Genomic DNA, 16675 nt, shown 5'->3' on the forward strand with positions numbered 1-16675 from the left:
TTCCTTCTATCTTGTTATGGCAGTTTCGTCATTAAGTAGCCGACGTTGGCGCTAGAGTGATGACATTCGAGGAGTATTGTTAGTCTGCTACAAGAAAACATACCCAAATAAGAACAAGCTGAGATCAAAAATGGACCTTGTTCAGTCCTAATCCTTGATTGTACTAAAACGTTTGCATCTATTCTCCACTGACTGATCACCTGAACAATATGAAAGAAACACATTTTTCAGAAGATTGTTTATGAAAACAGTAGTGAATGCATTTTGATGTTCTCAATATCTTGGCGGAAGAGAAGACAAACTGATGAGGTCGAATAGCTTCTGTAGGACTCTTTAATTTGCGAATAAATAGTCGAGTATTGCATCAATGACATTTAAATTTATTGTTCTTAAGAGTATATACATAAATACATGTCTCTACAGAATATATTTACAGAACTATAGAATATAAGCGAGATAAGATGCCACAGGTTATCCCATTTTCACTGGTATCAGTATGGACCATTTCCAGAGGACTGCAAACCATTGCCATTTCTGCTGGGATAGCCACCATTACCATTGGAATATCCACCATTGCCATTGGAGTAGCCACCATTACCATTAGAGTAGCCACCATTACCATTGGAATATCCACCATTGCCGTTGGAGTAGCCACCATTGCCGTTGGAGTAGCCACCATTGCCGTTGGAGTAGCCACCATTGCCATTGGAGTAGCCACCATTACCATTGGAGTAAGCACCGTTTCCTCTAGGATAACCTCCATTGCTGCTGGGATATCCGCCGTTCCCACCATTGGCATAGCCCCCATTGCCGTAGCCTCCATTACCTAGGCCAGTCTCCTCGTAGTTGACGGTTGGCCTGTAGCCGCCCTGATCGGCTTCATAGTCCACCACCTGCCTGCGACCATCAGGCAACAACACGTGGTATTGACCTTGAGCACTGTCTCCCTCTCGAGACTCCTCGTGGCCAAATTCAACACCGCTTTCAGCGTCCTCCACCGCGTAGCTGAATTGGTAGTTAGCTGGTTCCTAAGAAAGAGAGGATGGTCATTAAATATGTCATGACGTCCAAGCACTTGAGAAGAAAGTGGAGAAAGCAAGAGAATGTTTTGCCTTTAGGAAAGATATTGTCTTGTCTCCTGCCTTGGATCAATAACCAGCATGTGTTTTATGTTGCAATTGAAAGCAGTTGTTTGAAGCAAGAACAACAAAGGGAACCTATACATCACAGATAACATACATATACTTTCCACCAAGTAACTAACGATTGTAGTATAATCAAAAATAATCAACGATTTGTTAGTGTGCTCCTATTGGGCTATTGGGAAAATAATTCCTCAGCCGTTAATCCCACAGTATTCGACAAGTATCAGCATCTACTGCGCATAACTATGGGTGATCGATTACTCCCTACTGCCTCAGCAGTGTCAACAAGTAAGCACCGAACGAAGTTTTGCAGCGAAGAAAACGCTGGACTAGTATTTGGAAGAAATACCGTCAACTCTCATTGCAATCATCTGGAGTTTCCATAATTTTCCGTAGTTTAGTTAAATCTCTTCACGTTATCGTCTATATGACTTTCTCGTCAATATTTCCTTCGAAACAGCTGTAAGCTTTCAGTTGGAAAGCTGTTTTAAATTAGTCTTAAGTACCTCACAGCAACCGCAGGAAGGCCTCCTGATTTGGTGGCCTATTGAGAAAAATATGACCTGTCTGCGAAATACGGCAAGTCACTTCATGGTAGTGAGTCAGGTTTGTCGATGAGAAATTTCGAAAATACAATTTTTACGAACATAGGCTTTCATATAAGCATCTTAACAAAAGTTACATTCATGCTACCATTACATCAAAAGTGAGTATGAGTCACATAAAGTGAGCTGATGCTATGATTCAGACATTAGAAATCTTACTTAAGTGCCTCACAAGTTGTTTAAATTGCTTCAGGAGAAAGCTGAAAAGAGCTATTTAAAAGTACCTCAAACAACAAGTTATTGACCCTTTCTTGTCCGACTGAGCTCCACTCCTCTGTTTATTATGTCAGTGTCAAAGGATCATTCAGCTCGACTAGTCCATACTTTTGTAAACAGGAATAAGGAATGGAAGAAAATGATTTCATTATAATGTTAAACATACCAGTTTACCAACACTAAGAAAGTAATTTTATGACCCGTATGTACCACTACAGCCTACAGTATCTCGGCATTATTTGATTTGGTCCATATGTAAATTTCCTCAGCCTGCTGTAGTTTCCTGGCAAACCACTACATGCAACTTCCGAACCTCTGTGGTAACTGCGTTAATGTTGTGCATAGTCATCGGAAGAATATCATATATTGCAACGACGTAAAGAATAACAGAAACACATATATCCAATGTGAGAGCCAAATCTACGATGCTTTGCACAACAATATCAGCTTTAGCGAGCACAGTTATCAAGATCGTAAATCATGAACTTATTTTCAGGCTACCAATACATTAGAGAAGATAGGGCAGAATATGACTTATACTTACTGCAAGATCATCTTGGGACGCTCCTCCATTGCCGTAGCCAGCAGCTCCAGGTACTCCGTAGACGCTGGAGAGCCCATTTGCTGCTATTCCATTGCCTCCACCATTTGGCGCACCGTACTGAGCCGAAAGGCCACCATTGGCTCCCAAAAGACCTCCATTCGGGGCTCCGTACTGCGTGGCAAGCCCGTTTAGACCTCCTACACCGTTCCCATTTGGCGCTCCGTAGACTGATGACGGTATCCTCGCGCCATTGTAGCCATTTCCTCCACCATTAGGCGCCCCGTACTGTGTCGACAGGCCGTTCCTTCCTCTCAAACCATTCGAAGCTCCATTGGGAGCACCATATTGGGTGGACAGACCATTCGACCTGCCTGAACCACCGTTCAGGGCTCCTCCATTTGGTGCTCCATATCTGCTAGACAGAGCTCCATTCGCCCTTCCAAAGCCGTTGCCAGAGATAAGTCCATTAGTTCTGCCATTCCGAGCACCTCCATTGGGTGCTCCATATAGGGACGAGAGGCCTCCATTTTGCCTCCCAAAACCATTAGCACCAGGAGCACCATACTGAGAGGAAATTCCGTTGGTGCCGCCGAGTGCGTTACCATTGGGAACGCCATAAGTTGTCGAGAGCCCATTTCCATTGCTGAATCCATTGGTGCCTGTGCTGGGAGCCCCATATTGGGTGGAGATACCACCGTTTCCTGCTGGAGGTAGGTACTGCCGGTTGACTGGTGGTTCGGCCAATACGCCGACCATGGAAAATGTTAGAAACAGGAGAAACTGCAAAGAAAAAAGTTTCACAATATAATACTACTAGCTAAATCAAAACATCTACGAATTAATTTCGCTTTTAGGACACACTAAGTAACTTCCAAATGCCTATTTCGGAATAAAATTTCAGTGTCTTTCACATTGCATATTATTTTTCATAATATAGCAAACACTCACGAAAAGTTGAAGCTAGTGTTGCACCTTTGAGAACCCATATTTTCATTAATGTGGAGGCCCATAAGTACTGGAGTTCTTTTCTAAAACAAAATTTTGCATGAAAAATGACATTTGTCGGCAATATGCTTTATGTTATTCCGTCATTAAATTGGAGTCTCAGCTCGACACGAAAGAGAATTTGCGAAACCTTATGCTTTTTCGTTTAATCGAGGTAACAAAGCAGCGGAAGCTGCTCGAGAGCTTTGTGACGTACCTCTTAGGACGGCTCACAATTGGTTTAAGTGTTTCAAAAACAGCAGTTTCGACCTCGGAGAAGAGGGTGGTCCATCACGAACTGCTTGAACAAAACCAAACACTGAATGCGAAAATTTACATCCAACAAATGCAACAACTCAATAACGCTACCCAGTAGCAACTGGCATGGCGTTCTTCTGCAACACGACAGCCGGCCGGCGTGGCCGAGCGGTTCTAGGCGCTACAGTCTGGAACCGAGCGACCGCTACGATCGCAGGTTCGAATCCTGCCTCGGGCATGGATGTGTATGATGTCCTTAGGTTAGTTAGGTTCAAGTAGTTCTAAGTTCTAGGGGACTGATGACCTAAGAAGGTAAGTCCCATAGGGCTCAGAGCCATTTGAACCATTTTTTTGCAACACGACAACACCCTCACATGGCAAAGTAATCCATTCAAACGCCTGGTTGGGATATACTGCCACATAGTCTATATTCTCCAGACCGCAATGCGTGGCGTTTCGCTCAGGAATCACGTACAACTGAAGGCACGGCTAGACGACTTATTCTATTGGTAACCAGGTGCTTTCTACCGTCGAGGTATTGAACAGATTGCTATACCTTGGGTAGAAATTATAAACAACAACGAAGAAGACGTTATTGCTTGATTTGTTGTTCACTTCTTGTTTATATTGGAGGAAACTTAAAAAAAAAACGCCACTACCTGTATACCAAGCTAATATAGAAAATAATGTATGCCTGTGTTGTAAGAGAAAAGTACCACTATCACTGATTCAGAATGAAGGAATAAAGAAGTATTGGAACCTCGCGACTGCTACGGTTGCAGGCTTGAATCCTGCCTCGGGCATGGATGTGTGTGATGTCCTTAGGTTAGTTAGGTTTAAATAGTTCTATGTTCTAGGGGACTGATGACCTCAGATGTTAAGTCCCATAGTGCTCAGAGCCATTTGAACCATTTGAAAGAAGTACCGATTGTTTGCGTCATTAATCGTTACATCATTCGTAAAGGATGAAATAACGAAATTACAGAACAATCTACATCTGCATCAGCAGATAAGAGTTTTTGTCATTCTTCATCCCAAAAGGAGTCCAGTGCCTCAACCACGATGGTTGATCTAACATTTAAAAGTAATATCAAAAAGTTGAAAGTTTTGGCAAGCATATTTTCTAGTAATATGAATGATTTACTTTCGCATTCATATGATGAAGTAAAATAACTTTTTGGTTCATAGACTCCGAAGCAGCAAATTCGATTAAAACTGATCGTTTTTGTATTTAAAATGCGCATCCAAGCCTTGCAGCTACAGACAGTTTACCATAAGAGACTTCACAAAACGCAAAACTTCCTATGATGGATGAGACTGGAAAGATTACAGTACACTTAGCAGATTATATGGCACCAAAGTCAAAGCGGAACACGAAACACCTATTGAATTCAAATTCCCTTATTGTTTCAGAACTGAAGTAGAACACCCAAAATCATTTAACGTCGCTGCCCGAAATTGCTTTCTTCTGGACGCTTTCATTGGATCAAATTTATCTGCGTTCATTTTAAAATGAAGATTTGTGTATAACTATCAGCATCTTTATTTTATTATCTTCTGGTCGCAATGTCTCTCCAGAATTAACGGCATGTATCGCTGCGCTTTGAGCAATGGCTTGTGCCTAAGCAGTTGTATCTCTAAAGACGTCATCGGGAAACTATGCAGTGACATGGTCCTATGGTAACACATTAGACTCGCATTTAGGGGATGCCAGTTTAAATCCACGTCCAAATAGCTAGAGTTAGGTTTGTTTGCTGTATTTTCTCTAAATGGCAAAAAGGCGGCTGTAAGCAACGTTCCCCAATCCGAATTTCCCTGGCCGTCAATGGTACTTCAGGCTGTAAAGTTACTCCCTTCCTTCGAGGGGAAGTTCCTTCAGGAAAAAAACCTGCCTTTGAAGGTACCTCGAAAGATAGAAGGTGAGTTTACTGAAGGAAGAAACTGAGTTTATTGAAGAAGATGAGTTAATAGAAGAAGGAGGACAGCTTATTGAAGTAGGAAGGTGAGTTTTTGAAGAAACAGAAGAAACATAGTTTTCCTTCTTCCTTAAGGCGTAAGCCTTAAGTCATCGTAAGGAAACCAAGTGTTCTTTAAAGGCAGAACGTCCGGAGACGACTTACCGTGGCCATGATGTGTTGGTTGAGAAGGCGGTGGGAACTCTGGCGACTGCAGGGTGGCGATGGCCAGTTTATATAGGCGGCTGCCGCCGTGTGTGTCCGTCCGCCGAACTGGATGAGGGGCGCGTTGCGTCAGCGGCTCGGCTCACGCGCTGCCCAGGCTGCGTTGCGGCACAGCCCCCGCCCCCGCCGCCCCCGCCCCCGCCCCTGCTCGCGGATCTGCCCGTGTATCGGCTGCTGCCGGCCCGTCTCTCACCACGGCCTCAGCCTTCCGCCGTCAACATACGTCACGTCGCGCGCAACTGGAGCATTACGGACGGGCGCGAGGATCTCAGCCTTCGCAAGACCAGGCTCATTCTAAATCTGGAATGTACAGACTTTTACTGTCGCACACTTCATGCAGCCGCTTACACACAAATGAAATTGTTTCTAGCCATTTATACATCTGCGTTGCCAGTCGTTAGCTAGCTGACTAAATTACGGACTGCATTTTTCTGATCTACAACTAAATTCGTACTCCACAAGCCAACATTCCGCACACTGCGCAGGGCACATTTTACCATTGCTAGTCACTCTACGTGTGCATCTACATACAACTCCGCAAACCGCAGTGCGGTGCATGGCGGATGGTACCACATATCCCTATTAGTCATCTCCTTTCCCCTAACACTTAGAAATAAAACGAGGGAAAAAATTACTATCTAAAAGCATCCATAGTAAACATAATTTCCTACATATTTTCTCCGTGGTCCTTACGTGAAATGCACATTGGGGGTAGTGGAACCCTTCTGCAGGCGGCCTCAAATGCCGGTTTCCTAAATTTCCGCGATAGTGCCTACCGTATTCGGTCCAGGAATTCGCATTCCAGTTCACCAAGCATCGCGGCAATACTTGCGTGTTGAGCGAACTCAGCATGTCTCTCATTTGCTTCGTTTTCTTCCTTTATTCCGACCTGGTGGAATCTCAAACATTACAACAGTACCCAAGAATAGGTCACACTAGCGCTCTGCACACCTACTCCTACAAGGAGGAGCTACACTTACCCAAAATCCTCCCAATAAAACGATGTCAAGCAGTCCCCTTCTCTAATACTTGACGTGCTCATTCCATGTCATACTACCTTGCAACGGTACGCCTAGACTAAAAATCAATGTGATTGTATTAGGCAGCACACCACTAATTCTGTATTCGTTACAGGCCCTGCAGAAAGTGTCATCACTTCTAAATGGTTCAAATGGCTCTGAGCACTATGGGACTTAACATCTGTGGTCATCAGTCCCCTAGAATTTAGAACTACTTAAACCTAACTAACCTAAGGACATCACACACATCCATGCCCGAGGCAGGATTCGAACCTGCGTGGCGCTGCAGTCCGGAACCGCGGGACTGCTACGGTCGCAGGTTCGAATCCTGCCTCGGGCATGGGTGTGTGTGATGTCCTTAGGTTAGTTAGGTTTAAGTAGTTCTAAGTTCTAGGGGACTTATGACCTAAGATGTTGAGTCCCATAGTGCTCAGAGCCATTTGAACCATTTTTTTCGAACCTGCGACCGTAGCAGTCGCGCGGTTCCGGACTGAGCGCCTAGAACCGCATGACCACCGCGGCCGGCTGTCATCACTTCTGTCTCTATGCTGTTCATTTTTGGAACACAACCTACGGCCAGCTTAGAGGCTGACATGATTTTACAGGACAATGCTCAAGCACGTACTGTGAAAGCTACGGATTTGTTTGACTCATGGGGCTGCCAAGTGCTATACCACCTACTGCACTCCCCTGACTTAAGCCCTCTTGAGTTCAATTCGATTTCTAAACTGAAGGAAACACTTCACGACATTCGCTTCAGAACTTCTATAAATCCGTCTGGCAATAGAGCACGCCGCTCGAACTGTCAACACAACTGGCACTGCTAAGAGTATCCTACGACTTCCACATCGCTGATGGGTTATACACAATGCTGGTGACTACTCTGAAGGTCAGTAAGACTTTGAAACACGCATCTATTTTCTAAATAACTAGTTGACACTACTAAGGTTCCAACCCCCGTATTTTGCTTGAACAGAAATTGATGTTTCCTGTATGGATTTTACCACTCGTTGTGTTATTCTGTAGATAATTCATGGAAACATTCTACAACTATTACTTGTTATACGCACGAGGAGATAATAGTCGCACCCGTCACCATCTGCCATTTTGATATAAAGATTATCACTTTCTTCTTGAAGTGTTGCGGCGTATCGCCTGTCTGATCCGTCCAGTATATAAGGTGGGATAACTTTGTCTCGCAGTCTCTGACAAGGATATTAATAATCCTGAGGGGATTTCGCCCACTCCAGGTGCCTTGATTACATTTAAGTCAGTCAGCATTATGGCAGACTCTCCGAATAGTATGGCGTCAACTTATTTCTCTTCGTCCTCTTCATCACACCTGTTCCATAATGTTGTCAGCAACATTATCTCATTTATTTAACACGTATATATTACTGTCAGCCTGACTTACATTTTTAGAATTGCGTTACCATCAGGGCGTTTGATGTTTGTATAACTGCTTCTCTGTTCTCCAAAGATTTATTTAGTTTACCTATAACACCCATCTACATCGTGACTTTTCAGGCTTTCGCAGAGACTCTGTTGCAAATTAAAATTTAATGACACTCGAGTTTAAATTCAGTGCTAGCAAAATGTGTATACTGAAAGCATAGTTTCATGTTTGTCCGTCCACTTTTATTGAAATCTTTCCTTGTCTGTGTCCTGTCTCTTACATGAGATCTCGTTGCTGATAAACATCAATGTAAACCTGCTCATTGACTCCAATAGCGTACGAGGATGAGAACAAGGGTAATACTTGTTTCTGGATTGACCCCAACTTCAAAAAACTTACCGTCAGGAATTTATTTTTTAACGTATACTTCATATGACTCTTCGGGAAAAGGGCCTTCAACTGTAAAATATTTGGAGGAATAACATTACGCGGTAGGTGCCTAATTACACTACGAAGTATTTATATTTATTCCATAAATTATAGTATTTCATGTATTCTTCTACTGTTAACTGTGTGTTTAAAGGATTCACAAAAAAATTCAAACACAAAATTACATAATTTTACCTGAGAAGTAGTTCTAACAATGTATGAAATTTATTTATAGAAACTGACATTGGAATTTCTCTCAGCACAAACAACGAGATAAGAAAACGTTTAAGTAACAAGTTTAAATCAGATAAAGGAATAGTTATACATTTAAAGTACGTGCATTAGAGGGATTTCGCAGAGCGTCGATCTAAAATCTTCTCGCATCACTCACCGTATATGTTTTCAGATTTCTGCAGCATTTCCTGATAATAAATATTTATTAGTAAGAGTCTTATGACAAGGTTGACTCTCTGTCAGCTTTGACGCTGTCACTAGCCAAGGATTTTTTATGGGCTGATGACAATGCTTTGTCTGTTAACGCAGGTATAGCCATTACACAACATATGGGAACAATGTCTAAAATACACTTGGTTAAAATTAATTTGTTTACTGATATTCATGGCGAATATCTATAACTATTTTATTGCATAATGTATAAACTATTGTGTCAGAGTTGGCTTCATAATTGGTCAGAGATCGCTCTTCTCGGCATAGTGTGTGGTATTTTCGAGCTTGTCACGTGAGTGTGATTTACTGGTTGTCGCCGTGAAAGCATGAGCAAGACGGACGATATTGGCGCAACGTGGAATACTTTTCCGGTTGCCGGAAGCTTTTGGCACTGTGTCAGTTGAAGTGTTGCAAGTAATACTAGGAATATGTCCTTTCGATCTCCAGATACTGAGAAAAGCGGTGTGTATTGGCTGAGGAAAGGACATTATCATGAAGTGGTGAAGTGCACTACTGGCCAGTAAAATTGCTACACCAAGAAGAAATGCAGATTATAAACGAATATTCATACGACAAATATATTATACTGGAACTGACATGTGATTACATTTTCACGCAATTTGGATGCATAGATCCTGAGAAATCGGTACCCAGAAAAACCACCTTGGGCCGTAATAACGGCCTTGATACGTCTGGGCATTGAGTGAAACAGAGCTTGGATGGCGTGCAAAGGTACAGCTGCCCATACAGTTTCAACACGATACCACAGTTCATCAAGAGTAGTGACTGGCGTATTGTGACGAGCCAGTTGCTCGGCCACCATTGACTAGACGTATTCAGTTGGTGAGAGATCTGGAGAATTTGCTGGCCAGGGCAGCAGTCGAACATTTTTTCTATCCAGAAAGGCGCGTACAGGACCTGCAACATGCGGTCGTGCATTATCCTGCTGAAATGTAGGATTTCGCAGGAATCGATTGAAGGGTAGAGCCACGGGTCGTAACACATCTGAAATGTAACGTCCTCTGTTCAAAGTGCCGTCAATGCGAACAAGAGGTGGCCAAGACGTGTAACCAATGGCACCCCATATCATCACGCCGGGTGATACGCCAGTATGGCGATGACGAATACACGCTTCCAATGTGCGTTCACCGCGATGTCGCCAAACACGGATGTGACCATCATGATGCTGTAAACAGAACCTGGATTCATCCGAAAAAATGACGTTTTGCCATTCGTGCACCCAGGTTCGTCATTGAGTATATCATCGCAGGCGCTCCTGTCTCTAATGCAACGTCAAGGGTAACCCCAGCCACGGTCTCCGAGCTGATAGTCAATGCTGCTGCAAACGTTGTCGACTGTCCCTGCAGATGGTTGTTGCCTTGCAAACGTCCCCATCTGTTGACTCACGGATCGAGACGTGGCTGCACGATCCGTTACAGTCATGTGGATAAGATGCCTGTCATCTCGACTGCTAATGATACGAGACCATTGGGATCCAGCACGGCGTTCCGTATTACCATCCTGAACCCACCGATTCCATATTTTGCTAACAGTCATTGAATCTCGACCAACGCGAGCAGCAATGTTGCGATACGATAAACCGCAATCGCGATAGGCTACAATCCGACCTTTATCAAAGTCGGATACGTGATGGTACGCATTTCCCCTCCTTACACTAGGCATCACAACAACGTTTCGCCAGGCAACGGCGGTCAACTTATGTTTGTGTTTGAGAAATCGGTTGGAAACTTTCGTCATGTCAGCACGTTGTAGGTGTCGCCACCGGCGGCAACCTTGTGTGAATGTTCTGAAAAGCTAATCATTTTCAGATCACAGTATCTTCTTCCTGTCGGTTAAATTTCGCGTCTGTAGCACGTCATCTTCGTGGTGTAGCAATTTTAATGGCCAGTATTGTACATACTCATGCGGACCACAAGCAAGCAGAAAATTCACAATCAAAAGCTACATCAATAGCAGGAATGAGGAGATGATGCCCAAACGTTGAGACGCACCTATGGGTTTTTGCCGAATATAAAGCACAGACTGGGAATGAAGCACCTGAATACCTCAAGAGGCCTGACACATTTCTTGACTGGTCATGGGCGCTACGCCGCCTACTTGCATCGAAGTGGTAGAGGACAAGCCTCAAAGTGTGCCTATGGTGAGGAAGGTACACCAGAACTTGCTATTTGTGAATGTCCACGGTACGCTGATGTTGCTGATATTGATCGGCAGCAACTTAATCAGCACAGAAGAGTCGATTCCAATGAGGTATTGCGTTTGGATTGGTTGGCTTCCTACGATGCATTTTGTATGCTTCACTTTTTTGTCATGCAGTATATAATATTAAAAGTATGTTTCATCACCAGTTAAGTTTAGAGGTCCCGTTTCAGAGAAAGGTAAATTAGGACTGAGGAAGTCTGAATTTACAGAATCCCTAGCTATTGTACTAAACTTTGTACTATGTAATTAAATGCATGTAGACACCTCATGTGGCGCAGGGCTGATCGCTAGATGTCACGAGACGGTAACCAGCCAATGTAAAAGGAGTCGGAGAAAATTGCGTTGTCAGTAGAGCAGTCTTAGCAGAATGAGTCGGTCATGAGGGATCATTAACTTGAAACATGACAGAGGCATTGGATATCAGCACTGTAACAAATCCATCAGGGATATTTCATCGCTTCTAAAGCTGCCCAAGTCGACTGCTGGTGTTCTACTGTGACGTACTTAAGGAAATGGTTAGTGTCACTTGCACCACGTCTGGTTGCGCGAGCGATGTTTTGGATTTGACACCCCGTAAAGTGGAGGGAAAGCATCGAACTTCCTAATGTGTCCGCGGTAGCACTGATAGGCGGCTCCTTCTAATGTACAGATAGAAAGGCAAATTTCACCTTCTGTGGCCACCAATGACGTCGCATCTGTTGCGAAGAATTAGCGTCAGGAACAGACCACAATAATATTTCAGGAAAGCTGTGTTCCTCCCAGCAGGATGCCATTCCCTGATTCCCTGATTCTAATAAATTAACACGTAATCGCACCTCATCTGAAACAAAAGTCGTGAAGAGGCATGTGACAGTTAAGTTACAAAGTGTTTGTTTTTTCCATCCCTAAAAAAATACATTTTTATAACACCAGACATCATTATTATCGGCTGTAATGGTTGCCAAACGCAAGATACGATAAGAGTGCTACACGATTTTTATGACAATATTGCTTTCACGTGGGTTCCTGGTATATAATGCAATGGAAGAATGTTATTTCGCTGTACAGACATGTCTCACGAACAGTTTGTCGAATACTGTTCAGAAGGAGGATATTCATGCTCATCAGAGTTGGGAATTTATATGTATTAAACGCTTTAGCTTTCCCTAAGGAACACCACGCTCTCGTGCCCCCTTTAATTTTCAGAACAAAATGTTCTTCTGTAGTGGTGCCTCTCGTTGGCTCCATCTAAAGCAATTGCTGGGATAGACCTCAGTCGCCATTAACACCACATTAAAAATATTAGTGGACATGGGTGTTTATTCAGATTACACATCAGAACCTCCAACGCCTTGATAATACGTGCCACAGTGTTCTGGTATATTCCTTGATATCCTCATTCTCAGTTAACCATCTAATCACAAAGGTACAAACTGACATATTACGTATTGTATGGTGTACACCGACAAATGTGTTCTGAAAGTTTTCTGTCGCAGGTCATGCTATCTTCTTTTTCCTTGCTTAAGGGCTACGCGACGTATAGAGGTACTCGCCTTTGGTTGTTCTGATTGTAATGAGTGCTTTCTAATAAACTGCGTATGTATCGCAGTACTTTTCTTTAGACTTATTTCATAGCTTATGATTTTGTATATAACCTAGCCACACGCTTGCTTACCAGCGGACGTTTCACTTTCGTGATAACGTTGCCTTTGCCTTTTCCATATATTTCAATAATTACCGCTTAGTCGGATTTCATTATGGTATTTTATATTAGATTGATAGTTCGGCTCACTAGAAATCTTTTATTAAGTAAGTTGCATCTTATGATTTTGTGATCGATAAATTGCACTGACGTATTTTTATACGTCCTTTTATTAGTTATTAGTTGTATATGGAACTTGATGATTAAGATAGTTATGACCTCCAGTAAGTAAGTGGTATATGTTTTACTAGTATACGACAGCATGCCATCAAAAGTTCTATGTTCGTTCTGTAGTAGACAATATACGACTATATTGATTTACTCCAGCTGTTTCATGGGCATTTCATTCGCATCTATCCTCAACATGAAATATTGGCCTCAGTTTTGTAGGTTCCCTTTTTTACGATTAAATGACGTATATACTTTGTTGACTAGGTTAAGTTAATACAGTGTGCAACTGTTCTCTTATTTTGTTCCTTAATTTATCTGTAACTTTATGTTATATATTACCACAGTATCTAAGACTTGCACCACGTCTCTTTTTCGGTTATCTACTTCATACTGGTACCATTGTTGTCTGTACACAGGGTCAGAATATGGTTTAGTAAATCACCGAAACTGGTAGCCAAATAAGTTTGGAAACTAGAAGGCTCACAGGTATTTGATTTGACATCCTACGTTAAAAATAAGCTGTTGCACAGTGTCAGTTATATCTGTACTTTCACCTATTGTGAGAGAATTCCAGTCAGATGGCTCACACATGCGTCTCAACTGTTAAAACACATTGTATCTTATCTCCTCTATTTGGCATGTCAATACTTCTCTAGATACCCTTATACATTCAGTGATTTTTTTTTCAGGGCGGACGTTTTTTACCACTTCAAGACGTATATACCTGCTCTCCTTTTGGAATATTATGTGCCACAATAAAATTAGTTTCGATCGTCATACATGTTTGTTCGGTTTTGTTGCTTCTTCAATTAAACTCTCATTCTACATGACTTTTTTATTCTTGCATCATCTAGACAGCTGTGCCCGGAATGTTATATGTTAAAATGCTCTCTGAGATTGTGTTCATTCGAATAGACGATGATCTCTACGCAAATTAAACACGTAGCCCTATGACTAACGCATGGAAAAAGTAGGTCTACAGGATTATTCGAAAAGAAGCAGGACATTTCAACAATTTACCTCTCACCAACCACAAGAGACGGAAACACAACTCTAACACTCCTAGAGTGAGAGAGTCTAAAGTTTTGAACAGTCTACGTAAAAGTTCAAGTCCCCAGTGACGCTGCTGCTTGTTAATAAGAAAATGGCAACACCACAGGAACGCTCATTTTGTGTACTGTAGTTAACAAAATTAGAGTCAATTTTCAATTTTCAGCTTGCATTTCTCCATTTCTCCAACGATCTCACAAAGAGCTTTCTCGACGTAAGTAACTGTCTGAGTGGCATCAAAAATAGAAGATGGTTGCCTCTGGAAATGGGAAAGCACGGGACGTCCAAGCATATTGCGGAACCAATGGAACTAAACATCCTCTGATAAGGGTATGGCGAATTATGGAACAGCGTCTGCGTGTCTGCAACAGAAGCAGTAAAAACTGCAGTAATTGTAACTGTTGCATACTGACTATCAGAAAACCAGTACATACGAATTCTGCATAGCTGTTGTAGAGGATTTTTTTAAATCCACTTTTTATCATTCTGGTACAGTTAATCGCCATAAGTAAAATCGATAATTTAGCAAGTGAAAACATTACGGTAGTTTGTTCAACATGGAAGAGTCTCTCTGTGTCATTTCTGTAAACGAAGTTTATGAACCACTATTTTTTATTGAGAATGCTGTCGCAAGTGTGTAGCATCTAGAAAATGACTGTTTTACCAATTTCACAGCATTTGACGCAAGGTAGCGCTCTGGCTCATTTCTCCAACGACGTCTGAAGTTATCTGAGTAACACCATTAAAGGATATTAGATTAGAAGAGGAAGAGCGGAAGATCAGTTTCGTCGTCTGTGGCTTCTATGAGCGTACAAAAGACCATATTCATGTCACACCAGCGCCAGCTACTTTTTAAGATCTGTGACATTGAACTACAGAAGCTGTGAAATCGCTAGAGACCAGCTGATCGGTGTATGGCAAGGAATGATCCATCATTCTGACGTCTGACGTGTATAAAATGCCGCTCACGTTGATGGATTAGTCGTTTGAACCTTAGAGTCTGAAGCTTTTCGGGTGAAATACTGTAAGTGGATTACATCAAAATTTCGTAAGCACAGATACGCTGCGAACTCATGGTTGAACTTGTGCATCAAGTGGATCTGTCACTTTATAGTTGTTGCCTGAAGTCTTCGAAACTCATTTCAATTTTGATACCTTATCTCAGTTATAGTTAGTGTGTAAAATTAGTGGTTACAGCTTGGTTTCATGTGGATCACCATCATACTGCTAAACTGTTATTTCTTGTGGCATAATGTCATTAGAAATTGTATTATGAAACACAGAGCCTTTGTTATTCATTCTCTAGAAAATAATACAAAATGTTTCGGTTTTAATATTAAATTTTTAATTTCTGTGTAAGTTATTTTAAATTAAATGTCTTGAGTAATTTCGGTCGAGCTACGTACCACTACCTGTCCGCTTCTTACACTTCAATAAAAACCTATGTGATCAATATTTGTTGAACATCGGCACCCCAAGTCGGCTTTCCTCTTTTCTCTGTGACAATAGTTCACTGCGAGAAAACTGTCACCCTCCACACAAGTAGACCTTAAACAAATGAACATATTTGCCGACGTCATCTCAAAGCAGTTAAGGGGAACACAACCGTACAGATGCATCATTCTCATTATTGGTTTCCTACGTGGACTTTAGCTTTACACAGTCATATAGACAAAAATAAAACGGAACCTTTATAATGTTGCAGAATAATGCTGCAGTTTAGATGAGTTGATCGAATAATTATCTACTGAGGCACCAATGAATAGTTACTGTAAGTCCATCTTTCCAGAGATGGTTGCAGGACTCGGCTGTTCGCTAGAGGATGCCAAATTATTCACCTTTCAGCAGTCTAGTTTCCAAACTTATTTTATTTCGCTACCAGCTTCGGCGATTTACGTCATCTTCAGGCGCCTGACCGACGTGTAGGGAGATTCCACCTCGCTTCTGATCAAAACAGGGGCCATCAGTACTGGCATTAGTAGGTTTCTGTTTGCTATATCGATACCTTCAACCATCACCTGTTGACCACAGAATGGGTAAGTTGGTAACAGAGGATAGTGTCTATGAGTGAACGTATGCATGGGAAGAACGGAAGGAGAGAATTACAGAATGAAATCAAATGCTTGAAAAATGCGAGTGGTTACGCTTACATGGAGTGACATGTACAGGATGGACTAGTGTGGAGAATTGCTCCATAAAACTTTTCGTAATGAGGATTACAATAGCAATAGTTGGCGTTCTGTTGATTCAAGCAAACGGTCTTAACAATTTAGGTACTGAATTCATCGGCTGGGGATAACAGGTCTCATATCCTGCCTGTGTTACTT

General features: G+C 42.2%; 1 protein-coding gene across 1 annotated transcript; it reads right to left on the bottom strand.

The window, feature by feature from the left end:
- Positions 1-359: 359 nt before the first annotated feature.
- On the bottom strand, positions 360-5969 carry LOC126191006 (pro-resilin-like). Its single transcript, XM_049931686.1, has 3 exons — positions 5873-5969; positions 2511-3290; positions 360-1028 (listed from the first exon to the last, which is right to left on the bottom strand). Exons 1-3 carry the CDS (start codon positions 5879-5881, stop codon positions 492-494), a joined length of 1326 nt encoding a protein of 441 aa, XP_049787643.1. The 5' UTR covers positions 5882-5969; the 3' UTR covers positions 360-491.
- Positions 5970-16675: the final 10706 nt, after the last annotated feature.

This window comes from Schistocerca cancellata, chromosome 6, assembly GCF_023864275.1.
Source record: "Schistocerca cancellata isolate TAMUIC-IGC-003103 chromosome 6, iqSchCanc2.1, whole genome shotgun sequence".
Lineage (NCBI taxonomy): Eukaryota > Metazoa > Arthropoda > Insecta > Orthoptera > Acrididae > Schistocerca > Schistocerca cancellata.

Coding starts and splice junctions, on each gene's coding strand:
- LOC126191006 (XM_049931686.1), bottom strand. Junction 1,029..2,510: donor CGTCCCAAGATGATCTTGCA/GTAAGTATAAGT, acceptor TCTCTTTCTTAG/GAACCAGCTAACTACCAATT.